Source organism: Serinus canaria, chromosome Z, assembly GCF_022539315.1.
Source record: "Serinus canaria isolate serCan28SL12 chromosome Z, serCan2020, whole genome shotgun sequence".
In the NCBI taxonomy this organism is placed as follows: domain Eukaryota; kingdom Metazoa; phylum Chordata; class Aves; order Passeriformes; family Fringillidae; genus Serinus; species Serinus canaria.
This window is the reverse complement of record NC_066343.1, coordinates 51,623,176-51,644,222: the sequence shown is the minus strand read 5'-3', so window position 1 is coordinate 51,644,222 and position 21,047 is coordinate 51,623,176. Positions and strand designations below refer to the sequence as shown.

General features: G+C 37.2%; 1 protein-coding gene across 1 annotated transcript; it reads right to left on the bottom strand.

Annotated features, from left to right (window-relative positions):
• Positions 1-1,690: 1,690 nt before the first annotated feature.
• On the bottom strand, positions 1,691-21,047 carry HMGCR (3-hydroxy-3-methylglutaryl-CoA reductase). Its single transcript, XM_050987364.1, has 20 exons — positions 21,030-21,047; positions 17,583-17,778; positions 17,145-17,256; positions 16,534-16,621; positions 16,232-16,440; positions 14,742-14,864; positions 13,761-13,867; positions 13,270-13,386; positions 12,613-12,764; positions 11,526-11,770; positions 11,210-11,382; positions 10,561-10,755; positions 9,342-9,500; positions 8,998-9,155; positions 7,747-7,852; positions 6,677-6,847; positions 4,486-4,626; positions 4,222-4,380; positions 3,764-3,918; positions 1,691-3,613 (listed from the first exon to the last, which is right to left on the bottom strand). Exons 2-20 carry the CDS (start codon positions 17,745-17,747, stop codon positions 3,559-3,561), a joined length of 2,790 nt encoding a protein of 929 aa, XP_050843321.1. The 5' UTR covers positions 17,748-17,778; positions 21,030-21,047; the 3' UTR covers positions 1,691-3,558.

Below are 21,047 nucleotides of genomic sequence, written 5' to 3'. Positions count from 1 at the left end.
GGCATTTGTTTTCCCAAGTAACTGTTAGTGTGCCTAATCTCTGCTTCCTGGTAGGGAATTGTGAATAAATTCTTCATTTTGTTTTCCATGTGTAGCCTCACTTTATCTCCTAAGCAGTTTCTATCTCAATCTATGTCTTCCAATTTTTGCCTTTACAATTTCTCTTTCCTGTCCTGCTCGAGTGGTGACAAACCACAAGGTCAGCCCACCATATTCTTCTAGAAGACCTGATTCTTAGTGGGAATGGAATTGGAGCAACCTATGAAAGCTGGGGCTAAAGCTCTTGGAGTCCCCTAAGAGCAGACTGAAGTAAAATTGGTGGTTAAGATAGGATGCTAAGTAGTTTTGCATTGTGCAATAGCCTGCAAAAGCCTTGGAGCACTGAGGTGAGATTAATTTTGGAAGCAGGCCTCCCCCCTTCCACAGGCTGGTAAGCAAGGTGAGCCTGGGGCCAGCAGTCATCCCCAGGCAGGAGGAGAAGGTAGGGAATTGTCAGTGCTAGGGATGTCACTGGATGCACATCAGTGTCACTACTCTGTGTGCAGGACAATGTGGACCTGACAAGAATCTTATTTCACCATGTATCACTGTGCAATATAAACCTTCCCTAACCAAAGCCAAAGGCAAAAAGAGGATACAAACTTGAAAATAGTAAACCATGTTCTAAAGGAGATGAAAAGGATCACGTATCTGAAAAACACTCTGAGTAGTAGCCAGAGCTCTCACTCACCCCAAAAGACAGCTGGAAGGAGTAGGACAGGCCCTCTAACCTCTAATGGCTTTTCCCAGGGCTGTATTCACCTTATGAGCAAGGTTCACATCAAGGATGAAAATTGTCCACTGTCTGTGCACTGACACACCCAGTGTACTCGCACACTCCTATGAGAAAGCTGCACTTTTCCAGGAATACACATGCCTGCCTGGGAATGCCTGTGCTGGAGTCTGGCAGAGGCACAGCCCCCCAGGTCAGCACTGGAATCTGAAACCAGGCTTCCGGAATCACATCTGTGCTCAGGGTGCATGTGGCATTGGTGTGCACCCCTGTGCTGGAGCTGCTCCCTCCGTCAGGAAGGTTCAGTAATGCTCAGTTCACTGACAGGGCCTTGCAGCAGCTGGGGAAATCAAATGGGCAACAACTGTGTGGTTAGAGGCAGCTGGGGCTGCAGCACTTTCAAGCCTCACAGTGCTGAAACTTCCACACCAGGCAGCAGAAGGGGACTGGTGTGTTACAGGGTAAAATACATTCAGCACACAGAGAAGAAAGGAGGTAAAGAGAGAAGCAAGGTGGTACAGAGTCAAACACACTATTATGGTTTTTTTTCTTCTAGGGTTTTAAAATATTTGAGAAACCATTATCCATAGTAAAAGTACAACACTGAAGTTACGGCAATTCTAGAAATTCGATTTTAGACTGATTGGATTTGGTTTGATTTTGCCAAACAGGCCCAAGCAGAAGGTGTCTCTAATGCTGCAGTGAGTTAGTTCTCCCCCTTGGGCAAATTGCCTAATTAAGGTGAGGAGAGTAAGTGAGTGCCGACAGGCTCCTGCAAACAAGGGGAGAAGTTCTGGTGTCACAGCCCTGGCTGTGTTTAGCACTGCTTGCCAGTGTCTCTTCATTAACTCTCTTAATTTAGACTGTCTACAAATATGTCACTAAGTCCTAAAGTAAAATATCACAATTAAGGCAATGTGTTTTCCATGGTTTTACTGAAACTGAAAAAGTAGTTCTGTACCAAAATGTACACAGTTTAGTAATAATACAAAAAGTTAATTCTGCCAGACAGAATGTCAGTTAAATCCACCAAAATGAACACTGAACCACCATTTATTGCCAGACCAGTGTTAAATAAAATCATCGAATGAACATAGAAACAAAGTAATTCCAAATTTCCTTAAATAAAAATAGTAGCAATTAGCAACAATACTGCAGGAAGATAAACATTCATGGTATTTGATATTTACACGCCATCATAACATGACTAGCATGTAGTATGTCTTCATGCTTGCACATTACATTTATAAGCTTATTACAATGGATATTAATGTGTAAATGTACTACAAAGCAACCCACCATGATGTATATCAAATCTGCACGTTAGAAGAGCACCTCTACTAGTCACCCCTTTAGGAATGATGCTGCAGGAAACCCAGCCCAATCGACTGATTCCCCCCACAAAAAGTCAAACAAGAAAAGCCAACACCAACCAAACAAAAAAATCATCAAGCATATTACTATTTTTTCTCCTGTGATTAACTAGGCAGGGCTATGCATTTAGCAGTATTCCCAAAGGTGAATCAAACCAGAATAAACCTGGGTTTTCTTTATTACAGTAAGAACACCTGAGACTGCTTCACTGGTCCAAGTACAGTATTTTATTACAAAAATTGCTTCTTACATTAACATGTCATTTCATTGAATCCCCTTAATTAGTACTTTTCATTGACAAAAAACCCAAGATTTCTTCTTAAAATAAATACTCCCCACCTCAAAAAGAAAGTTCAAAAGGAAATTAAAAGAAAAAAATCCCCTCCTTTTTTTTTTTAAGAACAGTGTGGTTTTCTGGCTTAGTTTTATCTCAGCTGAAAAGGTGGATAAACACCTATTCTTGGAGAATAAGCATTAAACACCTTATAAAAATCCCCAACATAAGGTACACAATGTGTATGTATGTTCCTAAAGAGACTTCTTGTTAAGTAAGTGTAAACATCTGTTCTTGACTTGTTTGTTTGAATGCACTCCTATCAAATAATGTTTGAGAAATTACATTTACTTAAATACCTGTCTGACACATAACTGTTTTGAAGTTACCATTTCATTTTTTTCTACAAAGTACCAAAACAGTTGAAGACACTGTTCTTCCCTACTTCAGTACAGATTATATTTAACAGTTCAGAACTTTACAGATCACAAGTTTTACATAAAGGAATAACCTAAACTGTGGAGTTAAACACTGAACACTGCTTAGCTGAAGCAGTAGCAAATTAAGTACTATATATAGACAGAGATTTCTATTAAACTAATATCATTCAATTAAACTGTCTGATAGCTTACGACCTGTTTTACATGTGAACAAATTAAAAGTGGGATTTCTTAGAAAGTGATTAGGCTTGCCATCATTTTAAAATCATGCTTGTTTAACCAGAAAACAAAGATGGCAAAGACCAGTGCATTCAATCCAAGTTTACACCAACTTCTTTTGTTTTGTTACTTTAAACGTACAAAGTACATTATATTACTTTTCAGTTTAGTAGTTACCAGGACCTTATTAGGCAAAATAATCTCAACCTGTAAAAACATAAGACTGACTCTTCAGAAAATGATGTCTAAGAGTAAGAATTTGAAAGCCATGTTCAAGACAGGACTTCTTTCACAGCCTCTAACCACTGAAGAAGGTCAAGCACAGCTAGTCTCAAGTCTTGATCTCTTAGTTTCTCTTACACAGACATCATTGAGTTGAAGGCAATCTTTATTCGAAACTTCATAGATTTTGGTTTTTTTTCCTTGTGCACCTGGTCAGTTACTAAAAAAAAATCTTCATTTCAAAGCCATTTCAGTATTCAAGCTGCCTTTTTAGTGCAGGTTCCTTGAAGATCCTGTAGATTTATCTTTGACCTAATAAAACAGCAAGATAACTACATTAGATAGTTAAAATGTTACACTGCTTCCATGTGTTGCAATTAGTCACATAATCATTATTGACTCCCCTGTACATGTCACAGGATCAAACCAGCATATAAATACACAAATTTTTCCATTTTTTACCTGTTGTGGATCATGTGGCTTTTGACTAGATGCCCTGCTGCAAGAGCAGCCATTAGCGACAATTCCCCTGCCATCACTGTAGCACAAACAATTTTAGCAAGCTGACGGGCATTTTCACCAGGGTTATCTTGGCTTGCACCTTGAACCCCTAACATCTGGAAAAAAATACAAGGCAGTATTATGCTGTGAAATCTAAGTCAATTTATTATATATTTGGTATTAAAGTAAGTATTTCTAAATTACATTCAATGAGTCTCTTTAATATTATTAAGACATTAGGAAATGTCCTAAGCTTTAGAAAGTGGATCTATGAAAATGATGCACTACACATTTCTAAAATTTTCATATAAAATACACCAAGTTTCAAGCAGCCCCATTCCCGCAATATTGCTTGCACACCACATGAAAACAACCTTTGATTTAAGAAGGTAAGTTGCTTTCAACTTTGAGAATTATACCTGCAAACAGGCCTGCTGTGGGAGCAAGTTGGTGCCTCCACCAACAGTCCCTATTTCTATAGAAGGCATCGTGCAGCTGATGTACAGGTCTTCATTGGTAGAACCAGTTCTCTCCATCAAAGTGATGCAGTTGGAGCTGCCCACATTCTGCGCAGCATCCTTCAGATCAAGGAGGAGAAACAACAATCCAGACACTTAAATCAGTGTTTGATTAAGAATTACTGAACTAAAAAAAAAATGTGAACTGGTGTAAAACAAACCTACCTGACCACAGGCAATGTAGATCGCTGTCACAATGTTTGCTGCATGTGCATTGTAGCCACCTATGCTACCAGCCATCGCAGAACCCACCAAATTTTTGTTTATATTAACTTCAACTAGATCTTCCGTAGTTGTTTTCAACACCTGGACAAAGTGATAGAAACACTTTTACTACTTTTGTCCTCAGGCAGGAGTAGAAATACTCTATTTATAGTTATTCATGGCCCTCAGCCCTTGTTTGCTTCTGTATGTAATTTGACTCAATCATTGTCCTGGATACATTTTATTTTTGTCCCAAAGTAGACTTTCAAATATAGGATGTCCAAGTAACAATGGAAAAGTCAGTACAAAGGGCTTGGACTTGCACAGGCCTTTGAGAAAAGCTCACAGTTGGGTACTCCATTTCAAAGTCTCCCTTATATTCAGAATGGAACAAGTAAAATCATCTTGGCAGAAATATCCCATTAATTTATCTTGACGTGTTATATTTTACATAATTGTAACATTCCTGTCAATTTTTTTCCAGACACTAAACTCTTCCCAAATTTGTTTTGCATACAAATATGGAGCCAAACTGAAAACAAACAAAATCCTTCTATCCAGTTCCAACGCAAACCACTATTGTACATAGGTAAATAAATACTATCAACAGTAATATAAAATTAAGTGGCACATTTATACTATAGTGACTGTATTTTGAAACTTTCAAGTAAGAGATTTATACCGAATTTAATATAAAAATGATCAAAGATGGTCAAAAGAGACACTGTTGTTGAGCAAAATTTAAGATATTCCTGCACAGCAGGAACAGTATTTACAGACATCTGCACCAAGTCTGCAACACCGACAAAAGCGTAACATTTATGTATTAAGAGTTCAATATAAGTAAATGTGGTGACATACAGGGCTGGGATTTGAGGAAAACCTTCCCAAATTTACCTAAAAATTATCAATGCCCATTATGAAAGGACTACCTCCCCTTTACTACCCTGGAATGAAATCCTGAGGTTACAAAAGATATTGCCAGTGACAAGAACTTGAAAAACAGCAAACTACCCCAGAAGACATGAACTATGGCAATGTATAAATCCATTCTGCACACCCTGTTAGAATCCTGTGTCCAACTCTGTACCCAGAATTTCAGACTGTAGAACTGTAAAAGATGCAGAGGTAAGCACGTTCAAAGACATACTGGAAGTCTGTTTACTCATTGCTGATAGAGAAGCTAGTACTTTTCAGTTTGAAAATAAGAATAGCTGGGGAGGTAGACAGGCTGTGTCAGAGCTGTAAAATTTTGAGCAGTTGAGTGAAGATAACAAGTCTTAAGCATCTCTCCCAGTACAGAACTGGGGCATCATCAAATGGAATCAACATGATGGTAGTTCTCATACAAGGTGAAGCTGGACTGTGGAATACTGCCCAGAATATTAGTTCTAGAAGCTTATATAGTTTCCCAGAAAGGACTGGACCAATCACTAGGGGAAAGCAAGCAAAAAAAAACACCCCTATCCAGTATGCAAATACCCACTTATAAGATCTTAAAAAAGTGTTATAATGTAGTGACTTCTTTCCTGGATATTGTCTCCCATGGCCAGTGCAGACACCCAGGTAACAGGCAATGGATTTTATCTGACACAAAAGCCATCTTCTGAACTCAGGCAGAAGAGAATCTAAGACACTGTTGTAATGGAGGACAAGCTGGCCAGAGAATACAACTGTCACTGCTTATAAAGCAATACCCTTGGTCACGCAAGATGCCAAGACAGCTTTGGAGTAAGTAAACCATCTAATTATCTGTTTCCATTTTAGTAGGAAGCATATAAATACTGAAGGTGCATGTGAGACGAAATATGAGTGAAAGGGTTAAAAATCTGGGTTTAATGACAGACAAAATACCACATGTAAACATCTGTCAAAATGTGGCATAATTTTTCAGAGGTTAACCATGAAAATCCCAATGCCTTCAACTAGATATGCATCATTAAACACATATGCACTATTTCACACTAGCCACAATGAAAAAGGAAGTGTCTACTGACTCAAGAGAAATGGCTTATCCTACAGAAATACCTGAAAAGACATTTTAAAACTATCCTTACCTGGAAAACAATTTCCAGTTCATATTTATGATGTAAAGTAAGCATCAGTTTAGCAAAATGTATGTATTTTTATAAACAAGAGAGCAGACACTTACTTCTCTAACAACCTTAGCTGGAATGACTGCTTCACAGACAACAGACTTTCCTCTTCCTTCTATCCAGTTTATAGCAGCAGGTTTTTTGTCTGTACAGTAGTTACCACTGATAGCTATAACTTGAAGGTCAGGAAACTCTTCATTCAGCCTCACCAGTGCTTTTTCAGTACCCTGTTAAAGAGAAACAGGTAATAGGCTAAGTTTATCATTATTGGAGTAAAACAAGCTATTCAAGGACAGTGGAACAGTATTCTAATCAGATAACCAGTTACAGTGGAAGAAAATAACACAATATAATGAAGAAACAAGAAACAGGAGGGGGAAAAACACAAACAATTATGACTATCTTTTTTCTAATCACTTTGGGAATTATATTGGGAAATAACTGATTTTTCCCTGTACATACAGACTCCCTGGATCCATTCTAGGTACATGGACATATGGTTACCATACTGAAGATACAATAGGAACTAAGTTAAACATTACAGGCGTGGAATTAATCAATTTGGATGTAGTGGAAGGAGCTTCTCTACACCAGGTAATTAGACTAGAAAATCTGCTATATTAGGATTTGTCTGTGATCAGATCCACTTTTATAATGGTTCTGATTGCCTATTCTAAATGAAGCTTAAGGCTAAGATTATTAATTTCTTACAGCATAAGTCATTCCAGCAATCTAAGGATCACTTCTCAAGTTCTTCCCCCTGTTTGCATAAAACGAACAAGCTAAACTAGTGAAACACCTCTACTGCCACTCATAATTCTTTATTAACTGGGAAGTGATAAACACAGTAACAGAATAATTATTGCTGGATAAAATCTTTGGCTTAAAGCAACAGTGCAACCAGCTTAGATTCTCCTATTACCAAAAATACAAAATAAAAAATTGCTTTTTTCTTTCATCATTCTCTTCCTAGTTTTGTCTTCACTTGAAACAAATCAAACATTTTTATTATTTTGTACAAAGACCACTGTGTCTTGTCTTTGTCTTTTAGATGTCACAGGTTATTAGGCTATTTTTATAAAGGAATACACATTTTTAAAAAATACTTAAGGGGACTGGTCCTTACTTTTGAAATCATATTCATTCCCATTGCATCCCCTGTTCCAGACTGAAAACGGACATAAAGGTTACGACCAGCCAAACTGATGAGAAGTTTCTGTAGGCGAGCAAACCTGCAAGAAAATTTAACTATTACTTAAAATCCTCATAGGAATATTAGGTTTAAGTGGCAAAATGACAGTAAATCTTTGCAAATCACACTGCTAAATACAGAATCACAGATTCCTTTACGAATCATTTGGAAAAGAGCTGTAAATCAACAAGTCCAGTCTTTGACAGACAATGATCTTTCATACAGGACCACAACACCAAGTGCTACGTCCAGTCATTTCTGAACCCTTGGGATGGTGCTTTCTTGAATAAGTACTACAAAAATATTCACTGTAAAAGTGTTCACTGCCTTTTTATGTTTTCTATCCCTGAACTTCAAGATATAAAATATCCTGAACTACAAACATAAATTTTATTCATTAATATTCCTTGAAACATTTCACTACCAGATATAAAGTAATAATGAGGCCTTTGGAAATTCTGACGTAAGTTTTACAGCAAGGCAGAAAGCATGCTATCTTCAACAGTACAAGCTGCACAAGTCACTCAAAATGCAAAAAAATACGGCATTTAAAAAGCAGCATGAGCTGACTCTGGCCAAAATACAGATGTATTTTTGGCTGACACCTTGTAAAGAAACACAACAGGTAAGAAAATACCTGAGTCTTCCTAAAACAAGAAAGTCATCATCATAACTCCTGGAGAAAACTCAAGGGCTTGAAATACACTTATTCTTACAACTGTTTAACATTGTTTTAGCATTTCAGTTCTAGCATTAGTTTACCTTGTATTCTCTCAGATCAATTAATATTAATAATATCATCTGAAAGGCTGAATACCAAACTTAGACGTTTTATTCTGCAATAACTACAGTTACAGTTACTCTACCTAGTATAAATCAAAAAAAGTTTCTAGGATTTTTTAAAAAATGCTTAGACAAATTAATATGCTATTAATTATTATGCAGTAAATATCTATTTGTTATTAATATACAGTAGTTTACCATTATCAGTGAAAAATGTTTTTTGCTAGACTTGGCACACAGCCAGAGTGACTTCTGTCCTCTCAGATACTCACAACATTGGGACAGCCAAAACAGAGATGTAATATCCTCTACTGCAGTACTCCAAAAAAACAACTGAGATCTTTCTACCATCCATAGAAGTCTTATGTCTGGAAATGAAGCTCGAACAGCCATCATACTAACCTACTTGTGCTGTCAAAAGCTTCTTTCATTATTTTAAAACCTTCAGGGCTTTCAAGCCAGACTTTCACCTCTGCGGCCTGGCAAGCAGTGGGCAACCTTACAACAGGTCCTCGAGTCATCCCATCTGCCAGAATGCGGCTACTTGCTCCTCCACCAAGCTAAAAACCAAAGCAGAAGGGGGATAAAGTAAGATTACTGAAATTTTAGTTTTCAAGAAATCAAAAATATGCATTATATAAACCTGAATATGTCTAGGTTTATATAATGCATATTTTTATGCATTATATTTATGTATTTTATAATACAGGAAGTTTTCCAAGCTTTTAAAGTCACACAGTACTTACACATATTGCTCTACATCCTCTGTTTGTGCTTGCTACAAGACACCCTTCTGTTGTTGCCATTGGCACCTGAAACTCTTTGTTATCCAAAACCAGTGGTCCTGCTACGCCTACAGGAATAGGCATATATCCAATCACGTTTTCACAGCAAGCTCCCATCACCTTACAGAAACCATACAAAACAATCACTTAGGTTACATTCCAGTGGTACAGCACAGCATGCTACATACAATGCCCATGACTACACCAAGGCATCTTTGCAAAACACCCACAAATTTACCAATAAAGCAACTCATGGCCACCTCAAAAACTTAACAGCTACAGCTATCAACAGCTAACACTCTTAAACACTAGGCAGTTACATTAAATCCTGTATAGTACTAAATGTTACTAACTTTAAAGTTTTAAAATTAATTTAAAAAAAAATTCAATTAACTTATGCTCCAGGTAGTATTATCACTCAGTTGAACTGTGGGTCAGTATTAGAACTCTACATTTCTTAGGTAAGTCAGCTGCATACTTTGATAGGAAATATTTTTTTGGTAACTTAAAAAACTCATGAACCACCCTAGGTTTAAAAACATCAACAGCAATTAACATTGGTGCCTCATGTTTGCCTTTTTTTTTTTTCTCCTACATCAGTTTTGACCATGCTTATGGTTAACCCACATACATGACTATGGATTTATTTCATACAACCATAGACTTGTTTGGGTTGGAAGGGACCATAAAGACCATCTAGTTGCAATGCCCCTGCCTAAAAAAGGGACACCTTTCACTAGACCAGGTTGCTCAGAGCCCTATCCAGCCTGGCCTTGAACACTGCCAGCTTTGGACCATCCACACCTTCTCTGGCCAACCTGTTCAGTGTCTCACCACACTCACAGTGAAGAATTTCTTCCTAACATCCAAATCTGCCCTTCTCCAGCTTAAGGTTGTTCCCCCTTGTCCTTTCATTATACATCCTTGTGCAAAGTCCCTCTTCCTCTCTCTTGTAAGCCCCCTTCGGATATTTCAAAGTGCTGTAAGGTGTTCCCAAAGCTTCCTCTTCCAGGATGAAAAATCCCAACTCTATTAGCCTGTCCTCACAGGTGAGATATTCCAACCCCCTGATCAACTTAGTGGCCTCCTCTGGACTTGTTCCAACAGGTTCATGTTTTTCTTCTTCATGTGTTTGGAAAATAGTTTTACAGTGAGTTCTGCTTGTCTACTTCATACTTACCAAAGAATAATTATAATTCCTATAAGGAAGATACTGCAAAGATGAAGGTTCAGGAAGTTTCTTAGATAACATCTGTCTGCGAATGGATACACCTCGCTCCTGAGTTTCCATCAGGGTTTCCAGTTTGTATGCAGGAATATGCTTAGCATTAACTAAGCTGATAACCTCAGCATCAGTAAGAAATTTTGCACCTTCCTGGAAATATAAAGGGTGGAGAGAGAAAATAGAGACTCTTCTGGTGAAAATCCTTTTAAATGTTTCTAAAAGAAAAAAAGTAACAACTTTACTTTGCTAAAGGGGTCAACTGCCAACATAAGGTTTTACAGCAGGCCAACATATGATAAAAACTTTCATGATCAGACACCCACTTGTACATGTACATGAAGTTCCAAAGACTTGGTATGTCATGAATGATGAAACTGACCCCTCCTCCCACCCTTCCTTCCTTAACTGACTTGATAAATAACTCATTAAATAGTTTTGTTTTAGTTGTGACCTCCACACCCCGCCAAGTTATTAAAGCCATGTTAATTTCATGAAGAATGATACTACAACCAATGGGATTATCTAAAAGCTGGGAAAAGAACTCTAACAATTCTTAAATCAGATGGTGGAACAGAGGTTAAATAAAAAAGTTATTTTTCCATACCTGTGCATTTCCAAGTATACGAACACATTCCTCAATAGAACGTGGTTCTTTAGGTAACTCAATCTCTTCCTCTTTTCCACTCAGATATGAAGAAGTTTCCACTTGGCTGGAATTGCCAACCACAAATGTAGCCTTGTTTGATGACTCTGCTAATACAGGTTTTATGACTTCAGCTGCACAAAGATAATAAAAATTAACTCCGGTTTACAAATTCCTGTAGTTTTGACACCAAATATAATATGCTACCAAAGATTGCACAATTTGTTCCAAATACTCATTAATGGGTCCAGACTTCAGAACTACAGAAACTACCTACCACTTTCATCTTTGGGAATGAAAGCTTCTTCTCCTGTGTTAGATTTCTGATTGTTTTTCAGAAGTCCAGTCTGCTTCCTGCAACAATTTTCAGGGACCTTTTTCTGTACCATCACAGGAGATGTTATGGGATTCTTCAATGAGAGGGTAGATTCAGTCTCTGCTTGCTCAAAGAAAATGTATTTGACAGCAAGGAGAAGGGCTAATCCAAGCGTGATTACTTGCTCAATATCCATACTGGCCATTCTAAAAATGATCAAAAAATATAGAGTATATACAGTTTGTTGCTTATAAGAGCATTCTGACATTTTTTACTTCAGAAGGGGTAATAATTCCATCATCACATAGTTACAGAAATTACAGTCAGTAGATATTTTCTACCAAGACATTGAAGCATGCTAGGCTAGGGTAGAAAAATCATTCTTCATACTACTATCAACATGAAAATCTTCAGATGTCATTAAAGAATTGCATATATCTGGCAAAAAAGCAGCCCCAATAGGAAAAATGACTGTGAAAGATTCACTGATAACTACATCAAATTGATTTGATACCTGTCCCCCAATGACAAGACAAAGTTTCATTTATCATCCTCTACCAATTAAAATTACTATGATGCAAGATGAACTGCTAAGAAGGGACAAAAACCCCATGCCTATACCACAAAGTTCTGACTTGTCAGAAATAACATGAAATGACAGGTGATACTAATTTAAACTGAGCTGAAGGAAAAGCCATAGAACAAAATGGATTTTGCACCTTTTGCACTTAGGTGCGAACAGTCAGAAACTCTGTGTAAGTAACTAGTCTAGTGCAGTCTTACAATTATTTCCCAGTATCCTGTGAAAGATGCTAGTGAGAAAAGACAATGTTTTGATGCATACAGGACTCTTGATCATGTTCTTGACTACTTCAATTTGGACAAATGGCGTAATATTGACATTCCTTCTGAAATGTCACCTCTGGTTCCAAGACATCCTAGAGTGGTCAGACCTGAAAGTCTGCAAGTCTTGTGATCTAGGACAACAAGTTGCTACCTTGGCAGTGTTGGAAATACAGCACAATCACACTTCTGTGAAGCCACCCACCGAGAAAGGTAGAACTGCCACAGTGAAACATTAGGTTCAATTCTCTTTGGTGCATTCTCATCCAATCCCACTGAATTTTCAACAGTACTGTTTTGAGCAGCTGGTTCTGCTATCCAACGACTGTGAGCGTGAACAAGAACCAAACCCAGTGACTGTATCAAAAACACAAAACAAGTATTAATTTTTCAAATGTAACTTGGTATCCAACCTAATAAGAATAAATATTGTCCTCTTTTTGTTTGGGCTTTTTTTGCTGGTTTTCCCCCCCATGCTTCTCATGCCTCTAAAAGCTGATTTTCCACACCTCTAATTAACACCCTTTTTGGCCTACTGTGACACTGTTGTATAATAGCTTTGGATGTGTCCCACCCACATTTTTTCTCTCGCTCAAGAAATAAGCAAAGGAAGATGAGGGTACTGCAGGGGTAAAAGGGAGTACACATGAAAGAGCCCTGAGAGTCTGAGAAATGGCATAGGCAGGAAAATGACAGGTGTGGATATAGGGCAAGTTAATTAAAAACTACAACTGTAAGTCCAGCTAACGGGCTGCCGAATACAAGTCTATAGGAAACAAAAACTTGATTTTTGCACCAGGATTGCACCTGGTGCAAAAATCACCAGGTGATTGCATAACCACAGGTGAAAAGGGCCACAAACCATAATCATTTTGACCCTCTGTGTCACAGGATTTGGTTTATTCTCTTCTTCTTCCAGAACACGAGCAAAATGACTAAGCTGCCATATAGGGCGCCCTTCACGACTCTCTCTTGAAAGCTGCAATAAAATAACAAAAATAGGCCATATATACTACCTATAAGAAGAACCAACAAATAAGATCCCACATTACATTTTTATTTGATTATTGACAAATTACCAAGAGTCTATAGCTAGACTTTCAACTGTGAAAAACCCTGGACAGACAATAAGTTACAGTATCATCTGTTTAGTTTGCTTTAGATCACACGTACTACTGAGTATGACTTATTTACAGTGATATTTACATGTTACTGTCACCTTTCATGTTCCTTTCAAAGTTTACTTTGAAAGGAACATGAACATGCTGGCACGTAACTCCATGATGAAAAGTATAGCCTACAGAAGCACAGGGCTGAATACTAAACTTGAGATTGTCATGAAGCTGGCCTTACCTCTAATACCAAGGACACACAAGCTGGAAAGAAGGTCATGAAGACAAAGTAGTTGGCAAGAACAGACATACAGCCAAAGCAGCACATAATTTCAAGCTGCCGTACACCTAAATAAAAAGACAGTTTTTACATTTGGATATGCAATTAGCTATAGTTGAAGAAGTGCTCCTGGATTAAGAAAGAAATCATCAAACTGACATTGCAGATTACAGAAGGAACTATTGAGATTAATTAAAAACAAGGATCTTAAGGCCTACTCATTGTGCACTGGCTTATTCTAAGCATAGTATGTATTTATGTATTGACAGAAAAGCATTTTAGGTGTAATTCTAAATGAATACAAATTAAGTTTACCAAGATTTTAAACTTCATCATGAAAGCTTGAAACTCCTTACTTATTTGAGCAAAAAAAAAATTAGCCAACATTACATACTGAACTCCCTTTTCAAATATGGGATGTTCAGGCAAGAAGTAACAGTATACAACTCACCTACTTCTTCACAACTATCCAGAAAAAGCCATGCTAGCCATGTTGTACATGCATTACACAACTGCCTTAGTAAGGATGGAAGAGCTAACAGTATAAATTGTTTTTAAAAAAATATATACAGCACCAAAATGAGTTTTTTGTCCCTAAGATATAAAGAAGAAAACAGCTTATTAATACACAATACCCTGAAAGGACCAAAATTATTTGAAGAGCAAGTGCTCTTCAAATAAGAAGATGCTGTTAAGCTATGTAGTGTAAAACCAAATCTTATAAAAGCAGCTGCAGTATTTCAAACTTTGGTTCAGCATGTATATATTATTCATATTTGCAAGAAACCAGTAAAATAAGCTAATTAGGAGACAGATAAATAAATATATTAACTCACTCCACTCTCATGGGTAACATGAGAGTTTTACTATTATTTTAAACTCTCCATATCCTAATGTCTCTCAAAAAGCCTTTTTTAACTAGCCTTAGACTGTATGGCTCACCTGACATGGTACCAACACCAATTACAAGACATTCCACAAGTGCATCCAGGGTAAACGTAGGGCCTAATATTGCCATCCCCCGTGAAATATTTTCTCTTACTTCCATCCTAGAAAGAAAGATTTCTGTCCATTAACATGAAGACAAAAACCAAATTAAGTTATACATAACATGACTAGTAAACAGAGTAGTATTATGGTGGTAAGGCCTTCTAAAATATTTATTGAAAATGAACTATTCTGAGAAAGCATACAGAGAATCTATTCTATTCCTCTAAGTTATTACACTTTCACAGTCTATTGACACAAAATTATTTAATTTTAACTAATTTCTCTACCTTTGCCTCACCAGTATTCTAAGCTTTTACAACACTGAGGGGCAGAAACACTAATTACAGTACATTCAAAAGAACACCACTTCTAAATCTGAAGACATGAAATAGAAGGCATTTGTGTCAGGGCATTTCAAAATTTCTTAGAATCTGTACTCCATATCTGTACTCCAACTACTAATACTTTAGTATTTTATATTTAACTCTGTAGACTCAGCTGATAGCAAAGAGGTCACAAAAGGCACTAAAACTTTCTGCTGGGAAGAAAAGGGTTTCCTCCAGAAAGCAGGAATGATAAACTCCAGAGAGTTTGCAACTGTTTTTCTGGTGATGGTATTTCTGGGGCAGCAGAGGGAAAAAAAACTGTAGAAGAAACCTATTTGTAAAATATTCTCTTAAAAATAGTAAAGATTCTGTACCTGCAGTAATCACAAAGTAATACAGAACACATTATATTGCATATATAGAAACTGTACATTGTAATATACACCAAATTAAAATATAACACATAATGTTTTGTCACAATTAGTAGCCATGTACAGTATTTTGTAAGCACAAAGTAATTCCACTTAATATACTTTAGTTCAGAATTTGGACTACTAGGAAACAAACATTACCAGGTACAACAAGCAAGATATCCTGTCAATCTCTCCTACTGTGTTGTGTTAAATGTATTAAAGCACGGATGTTCTTGTCTACACATATGGCAGATTTGTTCTGCCTACATTTGGCCTAAAAATATGCTTCTTTAGTAGTAACAGTGTAACACTGGATGTGTCTTTAGATACTGTTCCTGAGTCCCAGAAATTAACTTTTTCACTGTCAGTAACCATTTTAAGGAAGACTTTGTCTAGGAACTCTACTAGCCTCCTTGGAAGAGCTGTAAGCTTTGCTGGTTTAAAGTTCCAATTTAATGAAGTCATGCTCATACGTACAATTAACAGTGCTGAGCACACTAGTTTTACCATATTACTATTCGCTTGAACACTGATCCAGCTGGAAGACAAGAGAACACAGAATCTGGATAGAATCTGATCCTTTCATTATTTATGTATCCCCAAGACACTATTTGCCTGTGTGTCTCTCCACTTGGATTACTCATACAATTGCAAAATGACTTGTCTTGAAAGGGGCCTTCAAGCTCTCCTAGGTTCTAATCACCTGCCATAGGACAATGTTCTATTCTGAACATTAAATTAAAAATTTCCACTGCAAGACAAACCAACAAAAATCCCAAAGTGAAGCACCAACCAACCAAAAAATCCTCAAAAATAACTCCCCTGACCTGTGAGTTGGAACTGAGTGCAAATTTGGCTAATGCACTTGCTCTTGACAAATCAATCAGAAGCAGGAAGAATGGTAAAGCTTCACTGAAAAAAAAGAGGCACATGTTAAAATTCAAGGTTTATGGTACAGGGAAAAAAATGTAAGCATGAAATCCAGAATAACAATTCATTACTTACTTTAAACCCGTCAGTTCTTTATCCAAGAAATGAATTACCACTGTACTAAAAACAAAACTTGAGAAGATTGTGAAGAGGCCAGCAATACCTTAAAAAAACAAGAGAATAGGAAATTTTTTGTTTATATATAGGAAGAAGAAAAAAAACCAAAATTCCCCCACTTTTAGATGAATCATGACAATAATTCCTGTCTCAGTGAATTAACTGCAGTTGAGACACAAACTGGAGGAGACACTATTTTTATAGGTATTAAAATCTAAAATTTGTAATGCATTCAAACTGAGACTCAAAAATAAAAGCCATAAATTTTAATTTATTTTAAGTAAAATTAAAGCTGGCTTAAACAGCTCTACAATTTTAAGTATTTCACGTAATAAACAAATTATTTCAAGAATTACATTTTCAGTGTTTATATAATCCTACACAAACTTTCACTAAAAAAAAAAAAAAATAGTACTTTTATACATGCAAAACATTTTTTCTGTTAATAATGCTGTTGTGAACATAAGGATTAAAAGGTTAATATAGGTTAATATTTGTTACCAATTTAGGTAAACCATATCCCCCACAATTAAAACACATACAGCAAATACAAAAATCATATACAATACCTAAAATGTATTTTGATCCAAGCTGCCTTAGGTTCTGAAACTGGAAATAGATATAAAGAATTGCTATGCAGCGTGTGATTGTCAGGATGATGATATCACTGCTCAGAACATCCTGTATGAAATACAAAGCAAATTGGTTAGCTTTTACACTACAGAGGTCCATTGTGAAATATTGTGAAGCTGCATTAAAAGTGAAGTTCCAGAATAAAATAAATATCACTCCTAGTCTTGCCTTAAAAACTAAAAATACTAAAATGCTTGGTCATTGCATCACTGATTGCATACACTTTTAATAACCCAAAATAAGAAAAGAAGGCCATGAAGAAGCTTCTGCATGGCTATTTTACTCCTAATACATCAGAGATTGATGATATTCTAGAGAAAACCCTGGATCTACTGATAAACAACAAATACTATAAAATTATTTTAAACCCTTACTTCTTCAAGTTTGGGGCACTCATAATTCCAGCCACAGATCTTATCATTCCCAGTGAACATCTTCATAGACATCATGCAGATAGTGAGAGTCACTGTTCCCACAATGACTTCCCATGGATGAGAGGCTACAAAAAGGCCATGCATTCGGAAGAGTCTGGACAGCATTTTCAAGGCTGTTTTGCTATCCTTTGCAAACCTGCAACAAAGGAATACTTCATATAAGTACAAGATTCAGTGAAAAAAGACACAGCTCTACACTTTCCTGCAAGACATCCTTCAGGAAATAAAAGCAAAATAATTTAAGGCAGAGATGAGTAAAGAAACTAATCTTTACCTTTCTTTCAATCTTCCATGTAAAACACATCTATTTCTAATATTCCAAAACACAGTATGATCAGCTCCTGTCTTCACAACCTTTTTTGTTGTACTACCCATCTTTCTGGTTTCTTCACAGTCTTTGCCACTGGGGTTATGTCATCTATTAGAGTGTGGTCCTAGTAAAGCCAAGGTTGAGGGTCCAATCCCAACACAGGCCATTCATTTAACAGCTGAACTCAATGACTTGTGTGGGTCCCTCCAAATTGGAAGATTCTGTGATTCTAACAGTAAGGCCTCACTACTCTCATGAGATCTCTTAAAATCTTCCTATCATACAATTTTGATACTGCTTTGACTCAAAATTCTTGTTTTTACCATCTATATAAGCACTTACCAAATTCTGTTATTTCTCTGAACTTATTCTTCCTGTCAAAAATACTGAGGAGCTATAAAAATTATCAATTAACCATTACCGGTAATACTCAACAGCAGGAATTGCAATGTTATGTTTCTGACTGTGTCTTCTCTACTTTCTGTTCAATTTTATTCTGTGATACAAATTAATTACATTTCAAAAATATTCCTTCTTCATCTAAAGCATGCAAGGCCTCACATAACAGTATTGTGGCAGTTCTCTTCCAGCCCTTACTATTCCCTGGTTACTGGTGCATTTCATCATCCCTCTGCTTCCCACAGATAACAAACATTTACCAGAAATTTTCATAGCTGTCCATCACATAACTAACAACATGAATGTTCAACAAGTCCTTCAGACCACATCCCGGTTTATCTGCTCTGCGTTGTTTCTTTATACAAGTCTGTCAAAGATCTTTACTTATATTTTACGGCATAGAAATAAATTGCCATAACATTCTCACATACATTAGTAACTGGACTTTCCTCTCCTCACTGCACAGAAACAACAGCTTACAAAAGTGTATTGTAAAGTTCAAAAAATGCTTAATAGCCTGGCTAACAGGGACAATCTGCAATTTACACGTACCAATCTAGTACTGAAAGATTTCCACAGAGGCCTGAGGGCTCTACATACCACCACCTCAAAGTGGATTAAAAAAATCCGTTTTGCTCTCCTAAATGCAACAATCCATCCATAGGGCTTTTGGTATTTCTTATTTTGCTTGGACATCAAAAATGAAGCCGACATTCAATGGAGAAAATAACAGACAGGCAAATCTATCTGCCTAAGTCTCAGAATCATCTTGGTTTCCAACCAATACCAATCTGAATCACATGAGCACCAACAGCAATTATCTATTTTCTTTATCCTTCCACAGTGAAGGTGTGACAGGATGTTTGTGGCTCATGGAGCCAAACTGGGAAAATAATTGAGAAGACTGCCTTCCTTAAAAACAAATTATTTCATTTCCTAACTGAATGTTTTTTAAAAATAAAATTAAAAACTAACCTCCTCCTTTTTAAGTTGATATTATCCCTTCTTTTTCCCTATATCATATACCCTTCATCCTGTTCTGTAAATTTATGTTCTTGCAAAGCTGTTTCACACTGATATTATCATTTCTTCTCAGCACAATGGAAGGTATGTTTTAAATAGGAAAACTAAAATAAAACCCAGCCAGAAGAATACCTGTGCTGAAGATTTTGAAACAACACAAAAATTAGAAAAGGCATCACACAACATCCTCTGAAAACACAAATAATTTTGAATACCATTCTATTTCAGAAAAATCATAACTAGCAGTTACTACATGACTTTATAGAGTTCTACCAGTCCTGAACCTAGTAATACTGCTAATACAACTATTTCAGGAAGTTGGAATGATTATCTGACAATCAAAAAACAATTAGGATGGCTGGAAAGATTTCAGAATCTTTTATTGAGATTTTTTTTCCCATTTCTAAACAAAAATGGTAAAAGTAAAATGGCTTCATGTAATTAATTGGGAGGAAATGCATTAACTCATTTATTAAAATAATGATCCATAGTATCTTACTTGTATTATTAACGGCTGCTATACTGAAATGCAGGACACCTCATCACTCATCTTGGGTGATATCACTCACTAAGTGATACTAAGTCCTAACGTAAAAGGATTCCTTACAGTTTTTGTGTTAATTTAACCTGCCCAAAGGATGCTTTCTACTATGCAGTTGACTCTCCTAGAAAATATTGATGATTTCACACAGTGATTCTGCATTACAATGCTGTAAAAAAAATTCAATGCATAACATCAGCTGGTATCTCTGTTTAAAATATTTATGCACACACACTGACTTGCAGCTTGGAATTAGCAAGATATAACATTAAATATAAACCTAAAATTTAACATCTATGTAATTCTATTGAGTTTCAAAATAGTGGTTCAAAAGGGATGCTTTATAAATCCTGTTTGCCTTTGTTTTCAATTAAAAATTTCTACGCAAATAAAAATTTCTAAGCAATTAAAAATTGCCGAGACGATAAAGCAATCCATTTTGAGAATAAAAACAGAATGCAAAATATGAACAAACCCCAAATGTGACTCCCTCAAAAATTAACCAAAGAGTAAAAAGCAAACTAGACCGGTTGTACGTAATCGTTTAGAGCTATTACCTCCCACGTAACACTACGACTCGCCTCTTAAATTGTTAAGGTTTGTCACACAGCTCTCACTAACCTCAGACCAATCCTCTGCAACACTATCTATTCGATCATCACTAATTTCCCATCTCCTGCTATCTGACTCAGCAGTACCTACAGGAATCAAGCGGCAGTAACAGCCGAGAGAAGACCTGTGCGGAGCTCACCCGGAACGGGGAACGGACACGACAGCACACAGACACCGCCAGAGGCATTTTTTTTCGAAGCGGGGAAGCCACCCCCTCGCAGGCGCATCGCCGCAACCCCCGCGAGAACGGCGGGCAGCCCGACGGCGTCAGGAAGGTAACGGGACGGGGACACGGGGCATCCCCCGCACGCCACCCAGGGCGGCGATGAAGCGCAGCGGCCGCCACTCCCTACGTGGCGGCTCAGAGAGAGCGGACCCGCCGCCTTTCCGAACAGGCACTCGAGGCCCGGAGCCGGCGCCCGCCCGCCGGGCACGGCGGACGCGTGTTGCCAGCCCCACGCCCCCCCACCCTAAGCACCGCCGTCCCAGGTCCCAGCTCCACCGCCGCGCTTCAAGCCGC

Coding starts and splice junctions, on each gene's coding strand:
- HMGCR (XM_050987364.1), bottom strand. CDS start 17,747: ATGCTGTCCAGACTCTTCCGAATGCATGGCCTTTTTGTAGCCTCTCAT. Junction 12,765..13,269: donor AGAGGGTCAAAATGATTATG/GTTTGTGGCCCT, acceptor TTTTTGATACAG/TCACTGGGTTTGGTTCTTGT. Junction 10,756..11,209: donor GTATACTTGGAAATGCACAG/GTATGGAAAAAT, acceptor TTATATTTCCAG/GAAGGTGCAAAATTTCTTAC.